Raw genomic sequence first — 21494 nt, 5'->3', positions numbered from 1 at the left:
ACATTAGTTTGTTCGTCAGACATGGGATGACCACTATTCGAGTGCCTCTTGTTGCAAGGTCAAAACCGAGTGGACTTTCTAGTGGGTGGGAAAGAACTCTAGGGTTTTATTAATAAGCTTATCAATGTGCAATTTCCCTTAGTCTTGCAACCCCCCCAAAAAACCTTTTGGCTAATGTAGTGGAGTGTACCTAGCTATAATGACTTGTTGCTTGGACTGGTTTATGAATAGTAGGAACTGACATGGATGGCTCAATGCACGTGATCACAAGCTTCTCTTTGTTTGAGTGGTTGTGCCAAGATGCATTATAGGTTATAGTTAATGTACTGATTGAAAAAGCTAATGATGCACCCCATCCTGGGCTAAGGAAGTTCTTCCAGGATGTGGGCCCCATATTGTCTAGATGGGAAGGTGTTTGAAAGCCTTTAAATAACTTCTTCTCATTTAGAAACCTGTTTTTAAATAGCCATTTTTGGAAGGAGAAAATAACTCCTTCCCATAAGAAGGAGCGAGATGGCATGTTTCTTCATCGTGGGGATGGAGCGGGAAGGAGTGTATTCACATTTTATGGATGAGCTTGGACATCAATGTCCAAGCTTAATAACATTATTTACAAATCATGCCACATATAAAAGATGCAATTTTGGTGCACTCTAGGGTTATCACATTCGATTTTGAGAGAGAACGAGGTCTCCCCTCCGTGTTCTCTTCCTGTGATTGAGGGTTTCCGAGGATTCAGCTCCATCAATGCTCCTCCTACTAGGTATTCTCTCTCTCTCTTTTAGTTTTTAAAAAATCAATTTTTTGTGCTTTTGGGTTGGGATTTTAAAGAAATTTTTGGTATTTTAATTTTAGGGTTCTCCAATCACAGTCGACTCTCCCTTCTTGAGGATTCATCGCCCGATCTGCTCTTCTCACTAGGTATTCTCTCTTTGAAAAATTGATTTTCAATATTTTTGGGAGGATTGTGTGGGGAATAGAGGACTTCTCAAGTATGAAATTTGAAAACATTGTTTTGACTATGTTGATTTAAATTTTTCTTAATATAGGTGTTGTTATATTAAATAATTTCTTTTGTTTGGTTACTGGTAATGACTTGATCTATTATAGTTTCTTAACATAAGTATATAGGTACTATTATGACTCAAGTATATAGTTTCTTTGTTTGATTACGGTTAATGACTTGATCTGCTCTTTGTTTTCTTTCTTATCGGATTGTGTGGGGTGGTGAGTAGAGAGTGTATGAGGAATGCTGACTCATAGATGATGGGTTGTGATATTTGGAAAAATTGATATGTACTTTTATCATTTTCTATACAATTCTTGGGTAAAATCAAATTTTTTTATCATCTCCTATATTGTTAAACCTATTATTGTGTATTAGGGTATGGACAAAGAGAATAATCAAGAACCATCTCTTGTGAAAAAGGCTCATTAGGATGACCACACACACAAAGCTTTCATTGAAATTTGTCTAGAAGAGGTTTAGAAAGGCAATAGATCAGGAGCACACTTGACTAAGGAGTCTTCAGTGACCATGAAAACAAAATACTCAATCAACTCGCTTTGCTTACACGTCCAAGCAGTTAAAGAACCACTAGGATAATGTGAAAAATGATTGGAATGCATGGATGTATCTTTCTAAATAAACTGGTTTGGATTGGAACCACATCCAACATACATACACTACATTGGCTGAATTTGGTTGAGTTTGCAAAGGTATACTTGAAACATACTTTTTTGTTTGAAAAAAAATCTTGAATTTTGGGTTGATTTGATATATATATATATATACATGTTTTATGTTTTATAGAAGTTTAAAGATGACAATAAATTTAGGTTAAGAGGAATTGCATTTCCTAATGAATGTGATATTCTTTTTGGGGGACCACTGCTATGGGTGAAGACATCTTGACCCCTATCCAAAGTTTCTTTTCCAACCTTATCAAGAGTAGAGGTTCCTACTACTCAAAACAACACTCGTGCAAGCATATGATTAAATGAGATCGAGAAGGAGAAGGATGTTGTCGATGTTGCTACTCCTACCACTAGTGTACTACTTATACGACACCGTAAGGAGTTCATAGAGGTATCAAATTTAGATGATGTCGGGAACACCACATGTCGTAGCAGGAGGTCTAGTGCAAATCATATGATTGACATCCATAACAAAATGTACGAGGAGATTATTTATACACAGAGGAATACAAAGTTCAAATTTATAGGTCAAGCAATCAAGATTCTAGAGAGGATGTAGGGTTTGAAGAGACACAATGCTCTTCATGTATTTGACTATAGACTCCTTAGTAACAAGGACAAAACCAAAGTATTTCTGACACTTGAAAGTGACGAAAGTAGGCTTGTATAGTTGAAGGATGAATATGACAACCGTTGACATATTGATTCATGGACTTGTAATAATTTTGATACTTTAATACTTTTATGGTTTGTGTTTATTATAACTTTGACACTTTGATGCTTGGATAATTTGATTCGTGGTTCTTCACGATAATTGATTTATGATCATATAATAGCTTTGGTATGGATTGTGTATGCTTATTATAGAGTGATTTGTGTATGTTTATCTATGTAGTTGTAAGAATATTGATATCTATCTTCTATAATCATATGAATGGATTTGTGATATTAATCGTAGTAGGTGATTATGGATTCATATGAGGAAACATCATATGATGAGAGGTTTGAAGAAGATTTGTTAGTAGTTTCATTAATAAGTTATGCAATGACTTATTTGTTGAATTATATGATAAAAGAACCTGTGCACAACTCGTTCGTTCGTGGTATCTATCATGTGCATCATATACTAAGAGACCACTAGAGACTTGCTTATGATACCATTCGAATGAGAAAGCATGTCTCCAAGAGACTGTGAAATTATTTTAGAGACAATGACTTGGTGCGTGATAGCAACGAAGTTGGGGTGGAGGAACAATTGTTTATATTTCTCATCATTGTAGATCACAATGAGAGGAATAGAATGGTGCAGTACATGTTGAGTCATTCAGGAAAAACTATCAGTAGGCACTTTACTAATGTGTTGAATGCAATGATGACTTTAGGTAGGAATATGATTGTCCCACCATCATTCGAGGAGATACCTAGTTATATTTCTAAGTCAACGAAATATATAACGTATTTGTCATGTAGAAAACCACCAAAATCGAAGAAATGACATATGATCTCTATTTGTCTCATACTTTTTGTTGTATTTTTTATCTGGTTACATTAGATATATGCATTTGTAGAAACCATATTTGATGTGGATCAATGTCATAACCTTCCTTATCTATATCATGATTGATAGTCATTTTTTATTTAAACCACCTACAACAATAACTGTACAATTTGTCTGATTCTCTACATTTACTATATCAGTAGAGCAGGGTATACTCTGTTTTGTTTTTACAAGTTGTTTTTCCTTTTATTTGTCATTAAAACAATAATGATCATCTTCTAAGACAGGAATTTTCTCATTAAACAATAACTTGCATCTTGTATAATGCTTCTCATTAATGAATTGATTGTTTGCACATGAGATTGCTCATATGGGATATATTTTCAAGAGTTGTAGCCATACTTTTGAACTTTACTGCATACTCATCTTGCAACATTGAAGCTTGTATTTATAAGATTGCATTTGTATTAGTTGATCAGGTCAATAGGCTGATATGTTGTTTTGTATTGAAGCATTTGTATTTGTAGGATTGCATTTGTATGGAAGCTTTTGTATTTGTAAATATCATTGAAGAAATCATTTTCGTCAATGATATCATTCTGGTTGCAATGCTTCCTCTTCGAAGGACGTTTCAAGTGATTCATATTGTACCTTTATCCGTAACTAAGAATTTGGAGTTCAAAATTCATAGATAGATAGACTCTTCTCAGAAAGAGTAATCCCTTCTTTTAGGGTTGAGGAATACATAGACTGCAACATAGTTGTTTGTTGTTCCTAATTGGGATGCAAGTTGTCAAACTCTGAGATAAAAGGAGCTTGTCAGAGATAAGTGACTAATGGGGATTTTTATCAATGATTCAAAGGTAACAAACAAACTCTGGTGGCATCTTGAGCGTGCCCACAAAACTTTCAATTTCTTATTTATGCTTTTCTTATGGGATAAAAATTGCAATTGTACTATTTCTATACCCTAGGAATTTGCTCTCTCTCTGCACACTTAATTCTTCTTGTAGTTGATGTCTAGAGATTTCCTGCTCATGGTTGAGAACTACATCAGCAAACATATAATATACGGTGAGTTCTATAAGTTCAGTTGATCGGGTCTGGACATGGGTTGAGTTGTCTTGGGTTCAGGTAGGGTCCGGTTGGCCTGACCTTAGCATATATACTATTAGGCAAACCCATTTTAGGTTAGGTTCTGGTAGGGTCCAGTTGGCTCGACTCATGACCAGACCTGACCCCACCTCGAGTTGGGTTTAGGTTGGGCTGGGTAACCTATACCTGACCCACACCCAACCAATTTTAGGTCAGGTTCGGGGTAGGGTCCGCTTGACCCGACCGAACCCACCTCGAGTTGGGTTGGGTGGGGTTTAACCTATACCCGACCCATTTTAGAAGGCAGAGGGTAATTTGTTTTTTTACTACAAAAATAGTGCTTTAGAAGGCCTTCTTAACTAATTCGCCAAATACATCATTCATGTTTAAAAGTCCTTTCAAGTTACCATTTTTATCCCGCAGATGAACTTTTAAATTGTGTCATCCCCATAATTGACTTCTGCAGAAGTTCATCCACAATATGGGACGCCAAACATAACTTTAAATTTTATCCTCCACTAGTTTCTGGGTTTTTATTTTTCAAATATCTGATATAGGTCAACTTATCCGGATAAACAGGATATTTGAAAAATAAAAACCCAGAAAAAAATTTTACACGGTTTTTGGCTGTCAAAAATGAGATAGATGAAAATCAGATAATTTAAAAAATCTTAGAAATAATAAATTCAACTAAAACTTGGATTTAAGAAAACTAAAAATAATAACCCCAAGGGGTTTGGCGTAGTGGGGTGGAGTCTTAGGCTGCTAGGCCGGTACTAGGTTCAAATTTCATAAGCGTCGCAGCTTGTACAAGCCGAAGCGTGGCGAGGGCGAGGATAAGTTATAGGAGTTTTACACTGCAAGGACCGCAACAGTAAGTACGGCAGGTAAAGCAGCACGATTAGGTCTATGATCCAGAAAACTAGAAATGTTCACAAAGATTTTATCCTGAAAGTGCTCTCTCTCTCTCTCTCGCTCGCATAGGATTCGCTTGCTACTGGTTGTGTCATATCCTTTCCATAATCATTCTGCATCTCTTTGTTGTTGGTCAGGGAGAATCGAACTCTCTCCTTTCATAGGCTGAATCGAAGACGACGGTGAAAAAGGGGTCGGATTGTTGCCTCCAGGAATGGGGTTTTCTGAAAGGAAGGGTTGGTTTTCCTCCCTGTATTGATCCATTTCTCAGTCTTGAATTGCTTTCTGTTTTTATGTCTTGATTAATGCACAGATCTTGATTTTTGTTCTTAATTTTTTTTCTGTGATAGGCTGGTGTGCAAAGATCTTCAGTTTTCCTTCTTTTTTTTTAGTTGCTTGAGCTTTCATTTGGTCCGTTTCTTGTTTATTCAAAGCTACAATTTCAGGCATTGGGTAGGTTTTTTACCTTTTTATATTGTTGATTCCTGTTCGCCCTATCAGATTCATCTACCCCCCCCCCCCCCCCCCCCCACATTTAATCTGTTATTTTGTTTTGTTTATTTCGTTTCTTCTCGATTTTATTTTGGGCGTTATAAAAGATGTTTATGCTTCACTTGATCTTTCTTCTAATCTTCAGGTCAGAAATTTATTTGAATCTTGAATTGTTATAAGTGTCTACAAGCAAAAAAATGCCTGTTTATAAAGATTTTGGCTGTTTCCTTTGATTTAAAGAATGGTCTTAATATTCTCCTTTGGAAATTGAAGATGCTTGGGAGAGCTGGTGGACCCCCATTTGATGACACCCACTAGGAGGGAAATGTCGCATGCTTCATGGAAATTAAGTTCTTCCTCTCTTGATTAAGTTGTTCTAATATTGACAGTGATGACGCTGTGTTCTTTCATGTTGGGCATGCACTTTTGGCGTAATGTGGAGAGAGAGAGAGAGAGAGAGAGAGAGAGAGAGAGAGAGAGAGAGAGAGAGAGAGAGAGAGAGAGAGAGAGTTTTCAAATAAACAATCGAACATGAGAAAAATTAAAATCTGGATATTTTTTTCTCAGATTTTCAAGTGCATCCAAACACTACACTTTTCCAGAACTTGGAAAAACTGAAATTTTAAGAATTTGAAAAGTAGAAAACTAAAAAATTATATTTCTGGTTTTGCGACCAAACGGGCCCTAAGGGAAGCTTGAAGTTCAGCACACTCACATATATCTAACAGCGACATTAAAAAATTTTCAATTTTGTCATAATATTTTCAAAAGTCGATTGCTGCACTGGCTTTGCCTTCTGTACTTACCATGAGATTTCTTTTTGAAAACAAAAGATTCAGAGTTTGATAGTCAATAAAAAGTTTTTATTTATCATGGTATTTTTCCTCTCATAAAATCTTGACATTGAGATTTGTGACACACACATGTGGTTTTTTTTGGGGTTTAGAAGTTAGAACTACGATAGTATATAGTCATACATTCTCTTCTTTGCATAATTTTTTTTAGCATGAGTTTATAGGTTTATAGCAAATGTATCATAAGATTCAATTTTCAAGATGGTGACAAATCAGTGACTCACACATGAAGGATGGTTTAAAAATGGCCCAAAATATCAAATTGGAGTCAACTTTACCACATGAAAAAATAGTTAAATACAATGAAATAAGCAATGGATGATCTAATGTTAGTTTTTTCTTTCGAGATTTCATTTATTTATTGTATGTATGTGTTTGTGTGCTTGCACAGGTGTGCGCACACATCTAAATTTTATGTCAATAGTCCAGATTTCGGCCAGATATCTGACAAAATCCAAATCCATTTAATTGAAGTCAATGCAAAAAATTGTATTTGATTGGTAATCAGATTCAAATTCGGATTTAGTGTATAAAATTTTCATCTGAACGAATTTAAACTAAATCTGACTCTGACAAATGTTTAAAATATAAAATGTGTACCTAATTAGCCATTTAAGTTAGTTGAATCTGGATCTGGTAGCCTTTTTTAGAGGGCAGATAAGGTCATATTCTATATAATTGGTCATTTTGGTGTATTCAAGGGGGACAGTGCATCTCACCTGGAACCCATGAGATTGGAGCCCACACATATCTTCATCAAGTGAGTTGCACAAGGTTGATTGGATATAGTGAATCAATTATATTCAACATGACATGATCTGCTGCTTGCTCTTTTCATCTGACTCTATTCAATTCCAAATCCGATTATACAATGCGTAATTGGGTAGACTTAGTAAATGCCTAATAGAATACAAAACAGTGAAGACCTTGAAGGTAGTACTGGAGTTCAAAAAACTTTCCTTCTCTACATATAATGAATTACATGTAGATCTATTACAGAAAGTTTATCAAAGATACATCTGTTACAGAAAGTACTTTGGTTACATTATATATTCAAATCCCTTCAATTTAAGATCAACAGATGAACCCTATTTCAGTAGGTCTGTCCAATCGTAGAAGACCCAAAAGATGCTTTTATTTCCTTAAATGTTGCCTTGACTTTTTCTATTCAATATGGTCTATCTGTTCGATACTCCCGTAAACTTGGCTCAGGGGTGTAAAGATCTTGACAGAATTCTGAGTTACTGGAGTCTAGAGAGCTTTTCCTCGTCTGTGTATAATGAATTACATGTAGATTTGGTACTGCATGTTTATCAAAACATGCATCTGTTACAGTGAGAGTTCCTTACAAAAAGAATATTTTAGTTACAACATACATTCAAATCCCTTCAATTTAGGTTCAGCAGATAAATCCAATCTCAGCAGGTCCATCCTGTCTTAGTAGACCCAAAAGATGCCTTTAATCCCTCAAATAATGACACATTGACTTTTCTGTTCGATATGGTCTATGTGCTCAATGCTCCCTCACGAACTTGGCTGAGCGCCACAGGAAAAGTTTGGTTCGCAATTACTCAATTGAGGGCCATGTGGGAGGCTTTGTAGGAGTGTGAAGGGGTAAAGCTTGTGGTAAGTTGTCGGGGTATTTTTCTTGAACGAAATGATAATCCAGTTCTATATGTTTAAAATGATTATGGAAAACGGGATTGACAGTCAAATGCAGATATGTTGTCAGAAATGTAAAGTAGGAGGTGAGGAAGAAACAATCCAGTATCTCTTAGTCTTAGAATGAATGAAAGTCAAGTCATTTCGACTATAGTAGAGGCAAGTGCCCTGATATTTGCCCTCGGGATTAGAGTGGGTGATGGTAACCTGTTTCTTCATGCTCCAAAAAAAACAATTGCCACCCAAATATATATAATAGCATTCAGTAGTGGATTGATAGGTAATCATGTAGCTGGCCTAGACAGAATCTGAAAAACCATAGAGAACAAAAGGATTTTCAGATAGTAGTCTAATGCCATGAGTGAGAGTGCCTTTAATATATTGGGAAATCCATTTATCCAATTGAAAAAGAAAGTTGGTGTGAGCATGCATATTTTGACAGAGCAAGTTGACACCATAAGAAATTTCTGGTCTAGTGGATGCCAGGTATTGCAGGCTGTCCACCATGCTTTGATCATAGTGCAGATAGGAAAAATGCTTGTCTTTATTAGTGGATGAGGTTTAGAAATCATGGTATAGAAATAGGCTTACAATCGATCATGTTAGCATGCTCAAGAATGTGGCAAGTATAACGAGCTTGGTTAAGAAAAATATCTTCAAATGGTTTAGCTCAAATTGCAAGAAAGTGATGAACATTGCCCTGATCTTTATGTCTAACTCGTGTCTTAGTTGACAATATGATTAAAAAATGATGGTTGTCACCAGTAATGAGGATATCATCAACATATACCGAGTAAAATGGTACCTTTTTGTGGTGACAATAAATAATGAGGAATCTATGATGTTACAGTAGAATCCCAATGATAACAAGAAACCACTGAGGTGACGGAAAGCCATGCCCATGGAGATTGTTTGAGCTTGTATATGCCATGTCTTCATCGACACGTATGAGTGGGTTTGCTTGGATCCTGAACACCTGCGAGCTGCTTTATAAAAGTCAGTAGAGTGAGGAGGCCATGCAGGAAGACATTTTTAATATCTAATTGCTAAACATACCAGATATATGTTAAAGCAATTATAAGCACAATACAGATAGATGGTCAGTTTGATAACTAGAGAGTATTAAATCTGCTGATAAACTGAAATATTCCGTAGAAAATAAAAAGATGAGGAAGAAGAAGAGGGGAGTTTACTGGGAATCAACAGTCTCCTTTTTATTCCTTATATGCTGCGGCAAACCCCTTGATTAGATTAAATAGGGTTACAACATGATTAAATAGGGTTACAACATTTTTACATGGACAAAAATGCCCGGTATTAGAAATACATATTACATTGTAAAACTCGTGAATGGATATGGATCCTTTATTGAATCCATATCTGACCCATATTCTAATACCTTCCCTCAAGTTGTGCATGGGTTTGAACCATGTGCAACTTGTTGTTCAAATACCAGAAACGGTGACTTGTGAGACCTTTTGTGAACATATCAACAACTTGGTCTTCTGAAGGCACATAAACCGGTTCAATCTCTTTGTTTGCTATTTTTTGTCTGATGAAGTATTGATCAATCTCAATATGCTTGGTCCGACTGTGATGAACATGATTGAATGCAATTTGTATAACACTTTTATTATCACACATAAGTGTTGAACTTGAGATGTCCTCTCTCATCTCTGTAAGCAGATGTCTAATCTAGGTCACTTCTGCTGTGGTAGCTGCCATAAATCTATACTCTGCCTCTGTGCTAGATCTTGCCACTGCCTTCTGTTTTCTGCTACTCCATGAGACCAGATTTTCTCTAATAAAAACACAATATCCTGAGATAGACCTTCTCTCATCTGGATCCTCTGCCCAGTCTGCATCTGTATATGCCAACATGTCATGTTTTGGTGTTTCCCATGAAGATTGTATATATGTGAGTCCATCACCCACCGTGCCCTTTAGATAACGAAGAATGCGTTTAACAACAGCCATGTGACCAGTCTCCGGTTCATGCATGAATTGAGATACTTGATTAACAGAATATACAATGTCTGGTCTAGTAAAAGTAAGGTACTCTAACATACCCACCAAACTGCGATACTTGGTTGCATCAGGATATAATTCATCATCACAAATACTGAGCTTTTGGTTGATAACACTGGGTGTAGGCAGAGGTTTGCAATCTGTCATTCCTGCTTTATCCAGAAGATCAAGAGTGTATTTGTGTTGAGTTAATGACAATTATGACATTTTTCCACCCTGTCTGTCCACCTCTACACCAAGAAAATATCTCAGTTCCCCAAGATCTTTCATTTTGAACCGCATACTCAATAAATCTTTAATTCGTTGAATATGGTCTGGAGCATTACCAGTGATCACTATATCATCATCATATATAAGCAAGAAAATAGTAGTAGTACCGTTCTTGAATATAAACAAAGAATGATTTAGTTGGGAACGAAAGAAACTGTGGTTTTGAATCTCTGAGGAAAATCTTTCAAACCATGACCTGGAGGCTTGCTTCAAACCATACAAGTCTCTGGTTAATTTGCATACATATTCTTTTGGATTTCTCTCTGCATAACCTTGAGGCTATTCCATGTAGACCTCTTCTTTTAAATCTCCATAAAAGAATGCATTTTTAATATCAAGCTGACCAAGGGTCTATCCATGTTCAATGGCCAAGCCAAGTATGATACGAATAGTTCCCATCTTCACCACTGGACTGAATGTCTCATCATAATCTTGACTATATTCTTGAGTGAAACTTTTGGCAACAAGGCGTACCTTGTACCGTTCAATGCTACCATCCAGTTTATATTTAATCTTATATACCCATTTTAAACCAACAACATTTTTATCTAGAGAACGACCAACTATCTCCCATATTTGACACTCATGAAGTGCCTCGATCTCTTTATTTATCGCTTCAATCCATTTGTTGGATTGGATAGCTTGACCAAAACCAAATGTTTCATCATTTTTTTCAATCTTGGATAGAAAAATCTGAAAATCCATAGAAAAGTTATCATAACTAACCCACTTCTCAATAGGATGCCTTATCCTACCTGATCTTCTTGGTGCCTCTCTGTTATTAGACAATGTTACGTGTTCTCCAACAGGTATATTTGTTTTCTCTGAGTCTCCTGGTATAGACATTACCTTTGTATCTCAGACATTTTGTGTCAATGCATCATCTGAAACCGTCTCACCATGTATGCTTTTAGGGGCCAAAGTAGATTGTTCTGCAGCATGTGAAATAAGTTCAGCACTGAGCCATGGGTCATACCAATTAGCAACTGCATCCACATGTTCACGGTCATGACCTGCTTCATTTCCCAGAAAACTATTTTCATCAAAAATAACATTTCTGGAAATTCTAATCTTCTTATTGACAGGATCATAGCATCTGTACCCCTTGTGTTCATCTGCATAACCTACAAATTGACATACAAAAGCTTTGTCCTGAAATTTAGTTCTCATGGATTTATCAATGTGTACATAACATGTGCATCCAAAAACTCGTAGCTCATCATAATTAGGATGTACACCAAATAGAACATAATTGGGAGACTGATTTTCAAGAATAGGCATAAGAAGACGATTTATCACATAAGTAGCAATATGAAAAGCTTCTGTCCAAAGATTAATAGGTAAGTTACAACCATGCATCATACTCATTGCACTCTCCACAATATGCCTATGTTTAGGCTCGGCAATTCCATTTTGTTATGGGGTGTACGGGCAAGAAACTCTACGATGCATCCCATTATCTTGAAGAAAATCTAAAAATTCTTTGGAGGAATACTCACCACCCTCATCACATTGGAGGATTTGAATATTTTGGGAGAATTAAGTTTTAACGTAGGCATGAAAGTGACGAAAAATAAGAAAATCTTCTGATTTATGTTTCATAAAGAATATCCAGGTAAAGTGAGAGAAACTATCAATAAATGACACATAATATTTGCTTACAGAAGAAGAAGGATTGGGAGCAGGACCCCAAACATCAGAACATATTATTTCAAAAGGCATGGAAGTTTTTTTATTTATTTGATGAAAAGGAAGTACATGACTTCTTGCAGACCTGACAACTGGGACATATTTTGTCCTTCAATAATGAAGATGAAACAGTCTCTGGAAGAAAACCATGAGACACTAGCTTTTCAATAAAGACTCTACTACAATGACCAAGACGATAATGCCAAAGATCTGGCTTATTACATTTGGATATACTTAGAACATCTTTAGAGACACGATCAGACTTAGGCTTCAGGACACCGGAGACTAGATCTTCATTGAAAATATACATGTTTCCATGCCGCTCTCCTTTAGTGAACATCTGCTTCGTTTGAAGATCCTTGACAAAGACAGGAGTAGGAGTAAATTCCACAGATGAATTGGTAGAATCAACAAGCTTAGAAACAGAGACAATGTTTTTCTTTATATTTGGTGCATGGACAACATTGGATAAAGGGATGGATGCAAACTCAGACAAAGGAATGAGGACATTGCCTACATTTGAAATAGGGTGGTGAGTCCCATCTCCAGTCAATATTAGATTTACCAAAATATGGGATCAAAGTAGAGAACTTACCTGCATTTCCAGTGACATGAGCTGCTACCCCAGAGTCCACATACCAAACTCCATCATCATTATGTTTCAAGTTGAAGTTGGCCATTGCAGACAAGAGAAGATCCTTAGCATCATCACTAACCCGAAAAGTACCTGCGGTTTCTGGTGTGGCCACATTTTTATGGTTTTGCATTCTGTTACGATTTTGTGGGTTGAGCCAACAATTAGCCTTAATATGACCATGTTTGTTGCACATATAGCATGTGGGAACACTCTTTGAAGAGCTGACAGTGAAATTTGGCGTAGGTAGCAACCCACGTTCACTCTGGATTTGAGCTCCTCTACCTCTGCCACGCCCCCCATCTATAGGAAAGATCTCCTCGTGTGCGATCAACTGTCATGCCTGTGGCAAAAACATCATGCGTAGATGATTGCTCTGCTGACGTATCAGGCATGCTTTTTAAAGACATTTCGTACTGGAACAGTTTAGCACGTAAATCCTCAAAACTGGGCAATGCAGGTAAACACAATAAAGAAGTGACAAGAACATGATACTCTGACCCCAGGGCACTCAGCGACTGCTGCACTTTTTCCTTATCTGATACTGGATATCCGACAATTGCTAATTGATCTGTGATGCTTTTAACTTGATTTAAAAATTCAATAATAGTCATTGACCCCTTTTTCAAAAGCTGGAATTCACGCTTGAGAAATAACACCTTAGCTTCCCATATCTGAGAGTAAGTTTGAGCTAGAGTGTCCCACAATATTTTAGCTGTGCAATCATCAAGAATAAAAACTAATATCTCTTGAGACAATGTGGAAGTGATATACGCGACAAGGGCCTGATCGCGCTTCATCCAGGCAACAAATGCAGGGTTGCGAACAACGTTTGCCAATCCTCCTTCTTCTTTTGTTTCTTGTGTGATAAACTCTGAAGGTGCTGAAACTGAGCCATCCAAGTGACCTAAGAGATCTTGACTTTGAATGAAAGGAGTGATCTGCCTTTTCTAAGTCAGATAGTTATTTGAATTTAATTTTTCAGAGACAAGTTGCCCCAAAAAGTTGGAAGAAAGACCAGAGTTGACAGAAGTATCTATTGACAAACCTTGGAAATTCATATTGAGGGATTAAGAGGAATCAAGAACAATAACAATAGCTTTAAAGGGAAATCTGAAATCAAAACAGCGAAGCAAGTTCGATGTGACTGATTTCAGATTGATTATAGGACCAGAATAAAGGAGAAATAACCCACACGACACAGTCGACAGGTGAAGGAGAATAGCAGATTTTAGAAGATGAGGTGCAGATTTGAAAGAAAACAGATATTTAGTCGCTAATTTTAGAAATATAAGAGGATGAAGACAAACACAAGGACGCAAAAATGTTTTAGGGTTTAAGAGGAAAGATAGAGAAAGACACGACATATCTGCAGAGAATATCTTAGATCTGTTGGAGATACACGGCAGATCTGAATGTGATTCAGATCTGCGATAAGAGTATTGAAGTTTTAGGAAACATGAGGTAGAGGAAGAAGAAAAAGAAAAACGACAAACCTTTAGGAGACAAAGATAGAAGGAGAAGAGGAGGGCGACAGGAGGCAGATCAGCACCCGTTGATGAGAAGGAAAAGACGAAAAAGAAAAACGACAAACCTTTAGGAGACGAAGATAGAAGGAAAAGAGCAGGGCGACAAGAAGCAGACCAACATCCATTGACAAGAAGGAAAAGACGACTTTTCACGCCCATAAATTCCGCTGCTCTGATATCATATTAAATCTGAAATATTCCATAGAAAATAAAAAGATGAGGAGGACAAAGAAGAGGGGAGTTTACTGGGAATCAATAATCTCCTTTTTGTTCCTTATATGCTGCGGTAAACCTCTTGATTAGATTAAATAGGGTTACAACATTTTTACACGAACAAAAATGCCCTGTTTTAGAAATACATATTACATTATAAAACTCGTGAATGGATATGGATCCTTTATTGGATCCTTATTCTAATATGGTAAGGTTTCTAAAAGATCTATCATGGGGACTTGACTGAACCCTTTTCCTACCAAATAAGCTTTAAGCCATTCATGTAACCCATCAACATGTAATTTGGTTTTAAATACTCCTTTGCAATTACAATACTAAAAATGAGTCAATTTGAGAAAAAAATCACTTAGTTGATCAAAGCAGGAGGCTTGATTAAGCCTATACAATCTCTTTTGAGATGACAAACATGGTTTGGATATTTTCGTGGTTGGGTGGTTGTTTCATAAAAACTTTTTTCATTTAAAACACCATTTAAAAAAACACTTTTGACATCAAGCTATTTAATTTCCCATCTGTTGGTAGTTGCAATGGTACAATTCAAATGTTTCCTATACAAATAACCGAAGAAAAAATCTTGTAGAAATCTATCCGTTCGACCTAAGTAAAACCCCGAACAACTAACCAGACTTCAAGTCTTTCAAGACTTTCGTTTAGTTTGAATTTTACTTTGTAGACCCATTTTGAATTGACAATATTCATGTTGGTCTTCTAGAAACAAGTTCCTATGTGCCGTTAGTCTTCAAGGCTTCAATCTTCTCATCCATGGTAGCCTTCTACCCTGGAATGACATTCTCATTGATGTAAGCATATAGTAGGTTTGATTTGACTTAAAATTGCATGCTGCGTGTCACTATGGTTTTCCCTAGAGTTACCGAAAGCGCCTAGGCATATGGGGAAGCACGCTTCCCCGAAGCGCGTTTCGGAAGCGTGAAACATCGTGCTTTCGAAATGCGCAGGGAAGCGTTTCCCTTTTTTGGGAAGTGCATTTCCCTTTTATGGGAAGCACACTCCCCTTTTATAGGAAACACACTTCCCATTTATGGGAAACACGCTTCCCCCTCGCTTCCTCCTTTTTTTCATTTTTTCCTCTTTTTTTGCTTCCCCCTCTCTTCTTAGGTCGCTTCTGAGACGGTTCGTGATTCGCTTCTAAGTCGTCCCACGCTTCCCGCTTCCTAAAATTTTGAAAGTGCCTCACTTCCCGCTCGCGCTTCCCGTATCGCTTCCCGCTCCCGCTTCCTCGACTGACAACCATGGTTTTACCCTTTTGCATATTTTGATCATGCATCGTAGAGACATCACAAAGATCAGACACATCACTATGGCTCAAGGTTTCTTCACTAATATTGTCTTGATGATCATCATTGTCGAACTCACTTTCAAGGTTTTGCATATCTTGATTTTCACTGAGTTCAACATTTCCATTATTCCAAACTTTATCATTTTTTCATGATTTTCAATAACCCGAAACCTTCTAGGCACATTAGTGTGAAAGATCATAGTAAGGCCAAGTTCAATAGTATTCTTATGTGTGCGCTCAAAAAATCCATTATGCTTGAGAGTTTTAGGACACAATACATGATGTCTTAATGCCATTTATTCTCTGAGATTCTCCTGAAATGATTTGAAAAATAAGTTGCATGTCCAACATCGATCCCGTATAGATCTCCTCTCCTAGTCTTGTGGAAACAACCTGATCCATCATCCTGTCCTTTATATCCCAACCAAAAGATGTAAATTGAAAAATATAAGGATATTTTGACATCAGTTGACTAACAGACATCCTCCTTTATTTCTAGCATGTATATGACATCTATTAAATGCATGGCTTAGAATCAATCTTAGCCTCCCTAGCATGAGTGATGGCTAGACGCTCATCACCCCCAACCATAATCGAGTCATTGTCATCGTATGGTTTTATATTGAATAATTTACCTGCATTGCCTCAAGCAACCACATCGAGTCCTAGCTATCGACAACTGTCATGGCAGCAAGAGCTTGTGGTATATCATTAGCGTGGAGAAAACAACTGAATCGGTTAAAATATTTACATCAAATGATCGATGTGATTGCGAAATGTTGCACATTTGTAAAAACGGGCACGACAATTGCAAAATTTCTTGCATGCCCAGAATTTTAGTTGATGGTTGTTTGGACGGTTGTACTCTTTCACCTGAAAAATTAGTGACTTTAGATTACAAGTGTAAAAAGTTGAGACAACGTTACCTATTTCTTCAGTGAATTCAAAGTAGCTGATTATTTAGGTAGCTTGGTGTTGCACATTTTTTAGGTGATTTTAAACTAAAAACATATGAGTGAAAGCGACCTAAAGATTAAGTGACTTTGTTTAACTTTAATTTCACTTAAAAAATAAGCGACCTCATCAAAAGGTCGTTCTTTAACTCAGTTCACTTATTAGTTATTACCTATATTTGAAGCAAGTCTAATTGGATGTTGTGATAGTTAGCTATGCAACAACTCATACAAGTATAAATAAATACAATTCTTCAATAAAAAAGGATTGATTTTTTCTTTTTCATTTCTATTTAATGCATTCTACCACCATCATCACCACCAGCGATGAGCCTCCAGTGATGAACCTCGGGCGGTACTCTCTCTCTCAACATATCATTCTCTCTCTCTCTCTCTCAACATTTCCTTCTCTCTCTATCTCACTTCCGAAAACTCTTCCTCTCTCTTTGATCGATTTTAGGGTTGTAATGATAGGGCTTTTGCATGTTTTAGTTTGTTCTTTGATTTTAGGGTGTGTATGTTAGGCTTGATGTGAATATTGGTTAAATGTCACTATGGCCAACCCATTGGGCTGGGTTTTGACTAATTTTAAGCTTAAGGTTTTTGCATTTTTCTAGTTCATATTTGTTGTGATACATGATTATTGGTTGAATGCCACTATGGAAGACACATTGGCCGGATTTTGACTGATTTTAGGGTTTTAAGGTTAGGGGTTTCCCCTTTTTTTCTTATTTTACATATTTGTTGTGACAAACATGCTTATTGGTTGATAGCCACCATGGCCGACCCATTTGGCTGGATTTTGACTGATTTTAGGGTTTTAAGGGTAGGGTTTTTGCATGATTTAATTTTTATTTTAGTTGTTGTTGTTTTGATGAATATGCTTATTGGTTGAATGTCTCTGTGGCTGACCCAATGTGGTCGGATTTTGACTGATTTTAGGATTATAAGCTTAAGTTTTTTGCATGATGTATTTTTTATTTATTTTAGGTATATTTGTTGTGATGAATATGCTTATTGCTTGAATGTTACTGTGGCTGACCCATTGTGGTCAGATTTTGATTGATTTTAGGGTTTTAAACATAGGGCTTGCATGATTTTTTTTTCTGATTTTAGGCTCTCTTTGTTGTGATGGATGTGCTTATTGGTTGATTTGTGGCTTGCATGATATTAGGGTTAACATCAGGCTTTTGCATGTATAATATATATTTTGTTTCAAGAAAATGTTTTGATTTTTTGGTTTCTAAATGGTGAATGCATGTTTAATGTTCTTTTCTTTCTTTCATGTGAATGATATATATTTTGTTTCACTGACATTGTGCCTGACCCTATGCAATTAGTGCTCAGTAAGATGGGTGATGCTGAAATGGAGGAAGTGAACATTACGCAGGACAAAATGCAATGGGAGACCCGCCAGGTGGATTACCTATTTGACTGCATGTTAGAGCAAGCTAGGATACCTGGTATGAAAACTAGTGGTGGCTTGAAAGATAAAGCGATGAGGGCAGTAGAAAAGAAGATGATTGAGATGTTTGGCCCAGAATTTACGTTGGAAAAAATAAAAAACAAATTAAAGCGTGCCAAGCCTAACTTGTCCATCATGAACCAAATGTTAAACACAAGTGGGTTTATGTGGGACCCAGATAAAAAGATTGTTGATGTGGATAACAAAGTATGGGCTGAGTGTGTGAAGAAATATCCAGCGTGGAAGAATTATAGAAAGCCTGAAAAATGGAAGTACTATGAACATGCCGTGGAAATATTTGGGGAATCCATGGCTATGGGTGAATATAGGAGCATTCAATCTAATAAACCACCACCACCATCTAGAGAGACACCGTGCCAAGGTCCTCAAATGGAAGGACTAGAAGAGATGAACTCATATGCTTATGCTCCTTGTGATGAGAACCCCATGACTAGTCCACCACCTAGCGAGCCATCATCATCTACGAGGCCAGCAAATAGAAGGAAGCGCAAATCATTAGGTGATAGTCAATTTTCAGACATGCTAGGTAGCATCTGTCATTATGTGCAAAGCATCAGCGATGCATCAGCCTACAACCTCACAATGAAATGCAACACTGTATTGAAAGAAATGGTAGAGAATGGTCAGATTGATGCTCGCACGCGCATGAAGGCATTGGACTTATTGATAGTTCCCAGCAATGCGACTATATTTCTGTGCTTGGAGCCAGATTTGAGAGTCGAGTGGTTGGACAACAGACTTTCTCCCAATGTTTAGGTATGCATTTGCCCATTTAAGTATGTATGTTTTCTTGTTGATTGTTGGATGTTATCATTATGGTGCTTATTGATATTTAATGTCATCATTATGCTAAATGTTCAATGTTGATTGTGTATGTTGATGATGATAGATATGTTTATCTTATGACATGATATCTAATTTTTTGTTCTTGTGCATGTATTCATGTATATTGCATGATTAGACTTGTATATACAGAAGTATAATCGTATGAGGGAAAGAAGAAATAAGGCAATTGTTCATGACTCTATACAAGTGTCCTGATTTCGTGCTTGACTGTATTCTTGGTCACTGACAAATTGTTTCGACCTCTTACATATGGAAAAAGAAACCTATACAACATTATGTGACACTACAAAATAGTGGATTATTGCATGATGTTTGTGATGTAGGGTTGAAGAACAAGTTGCAATTTTTTTTATTAAGTGTGGGTCAAATTGAGCAAAAATAGGACAATACAGTATATATTTCAATACTTAGGCCAAACAGTTCGCAAGTATTTTAATTTGGTGTTACCGGCAATATGTAGCATTGGTCACCGATACATGGGCCGGCGCTATGATGACACCTCAAGAAAAATTAGGGGAGATCCGAGATACTACCCATATTTCAAGGTAATCTTGCAACTTACACACACACACACACACACACATATATATATATATATATGTATGTATAGTAACTTATATTCATATTGTGTATGGTGGAATTATTTGGGGGTTATAGATGAAACAGGTATTCCTGCACATGTACCAAGAGGAGCACAAATGAGGTTTTGAAATAGAAAAGGGTGGTTGTCACAAAATGTCAGTTGTAGTTGGGTTTGATATGTGATTTCACTATGTGCTTGCTAGTTGGGAGGGAAGTGTAACCGATACAAAAGTGTTGTACAATTCATTTGATGATCATGACCAGCTTCTATTGATACCCAAAGGTAAGAATATATATATATATATAATGTATTTAATTTACAATGACTAAGCATTTTTGCCAAGTTATACCAAATGTGTGTAGGCAAATACTCTCTTGCATATGCTGGATATCCAAACATTGTTGAGTTTATAACTCCACGTCGAAGAAACCGCTCACTTATCAGAATTTAATGCACCTGGTGCAAAACTAGTTGACAAACCAAAAGAGCTATATAATCATAAATGCTCCTTATTGCGAAAAACAGTAGAGTATTTTTAGTTTGCTAAAAGCTTGATTTTTAATTTAAAAGTGCCAAGTACAATATCCAGTTCTTAGGCGAAAATTGTTCATGCAACATGCATATTACATAATTTTATAATAGAAAACAAACCAAATGTCAAACAATTCACGCCTGATAATAATAATCATACCATTTATCAGCTTAATCCCGAAGAGAAAAACGCAAGGCAACTAGTTAATCATAATAGCAATAATGATCTAAGGATTCCACACAGTAAGTATATTTATTACTTTAATTACTTGTTACATGAGTTGGGTGATTGCAATTGTATGATTTGATTTTTTTTAATGTTAGTTGCAATAAAATCTGTATTTGATGAACGCTTGATTGATAACATTATATATTTTTCTTGTGTTGGTGTCTTCAAGTATCGAGAAGATGATACATCACCATAGATATCATGTTATATTTGAGGGTGGTCTAGAGGTATTTACGACTCTTGGGAGGCATGCCAACCACACGTACACAGGTACAATGCAGCTTGCAGATCTTTCACCAGCATAGAGGAAACCAATAGTTGGTTGCAGGAATACATGACAATGAAAGATGGGTTCAGCAAGAGGTGCAGCAACAAGAGATGCACTAGGGTGCAACTAGGAGATGTATGAGAGGATGCTGGATCTTAGTTGTCATGGGACTCTTTCGAACCTTTAGTTTCTTCTAGTTTTATGATGTATTTTTGTGGTGGGTTGGTGTACAAGTGGGGTAGGGATGGGTGGTTGCTTGATACATTTGATACACTCATAATACATTTGATACACTCATACTATTTGACTTCATTTTGGTTTTATCATCTTTTTGATATGCAACTACATGTAGAGTTGGATATTTTCGCTTATACTATGTTATTTTTTTCTTCAGCATTATGATTTTCTCATATGAATTATGTGATTGAATGAAATTATAAGCAGGATATGATGTATGTCTTTGAATGAATGTATGAGCAGGTATGTTTTTCAACAAATATATGAGAATGGTGATGTTTGAAAATGTATGTGTTTGAATGATGTATGAGCAGGTGTGGTGTTTGAAGATGTGTATGTTTTTGAATGAATGTTTGAGAAGGATGGGGTGTTTGAAGATGTGTATGTTTTTTAATGAATGTATGAGAAGGTTGGGGTGTTAGAATAGGTATATTTTTTAATGAATGTACGAGAAGGGTGGGGTATC

The 21494-nt window shown here is 36.5% G+C and overlaps 1 protein-coding gene across 1 annotated transcript; it reads left to right on the top strand.

Moving 5' to 3' along the window:
* Positions 1–5077: 5077 nt before the first annotated feature.
* On the top strand, positions 5078–21246 carry LOC149814709 (uncharacterized). Its single transcript, XM_089988447.1, has 4 exons — positions 5078–5178; positions 5344–5442; positions 18189–19090; positions 20693–21246. Exons 2-3 carry the CDS (start codon positions 5421–5423, stop codon positions 19088–19090), a joined length of 924 nt encoding a protein of 307 aa, XP_089844573.1. The 5' UTR covers positions 5078–5178; positions 5344–5420; the 3' UTR covers positions 20693–21246.
* Positions 21247–21494: the final 248 nt, after the last annotated feature.

Source organism: Nuphar pumila, chromosome 15 (genome assembly GCF_984573655.1).
Source record: "Nuphar pumila chromosome 15, dmNupPumi1.hap1.1, whole genome shotgun sequence".
NCBI lineage: Eukaryota > Viridiplantae > Streptophyta > Magnoliopsida > Nymphaeales > Nymphaeaceae > Nuphar > Nuphar pumila.
Note: the sequence above shows the minus strand (reverse complement) of the source record. Positions and strands in the feature narration are given on the sequence as shown.

What these genes read in the sequence shown, in the direction of transcription:
- LOC149814709 (XM_089988447.1), top strand. Translation starts at nt 5,421, where the DNA reads ATGGGGTTTTCTGAAAGGAAGG. An exon ending in GGGGTTTTCTGAAAGGAAGG is followed by an intron (nt 5,443 to 18,188) that starts GTTGGTTTTCCT and finishes CTATGCAATTAG; the next exon opens with TGCTCAGTAAGATGGGTGAT.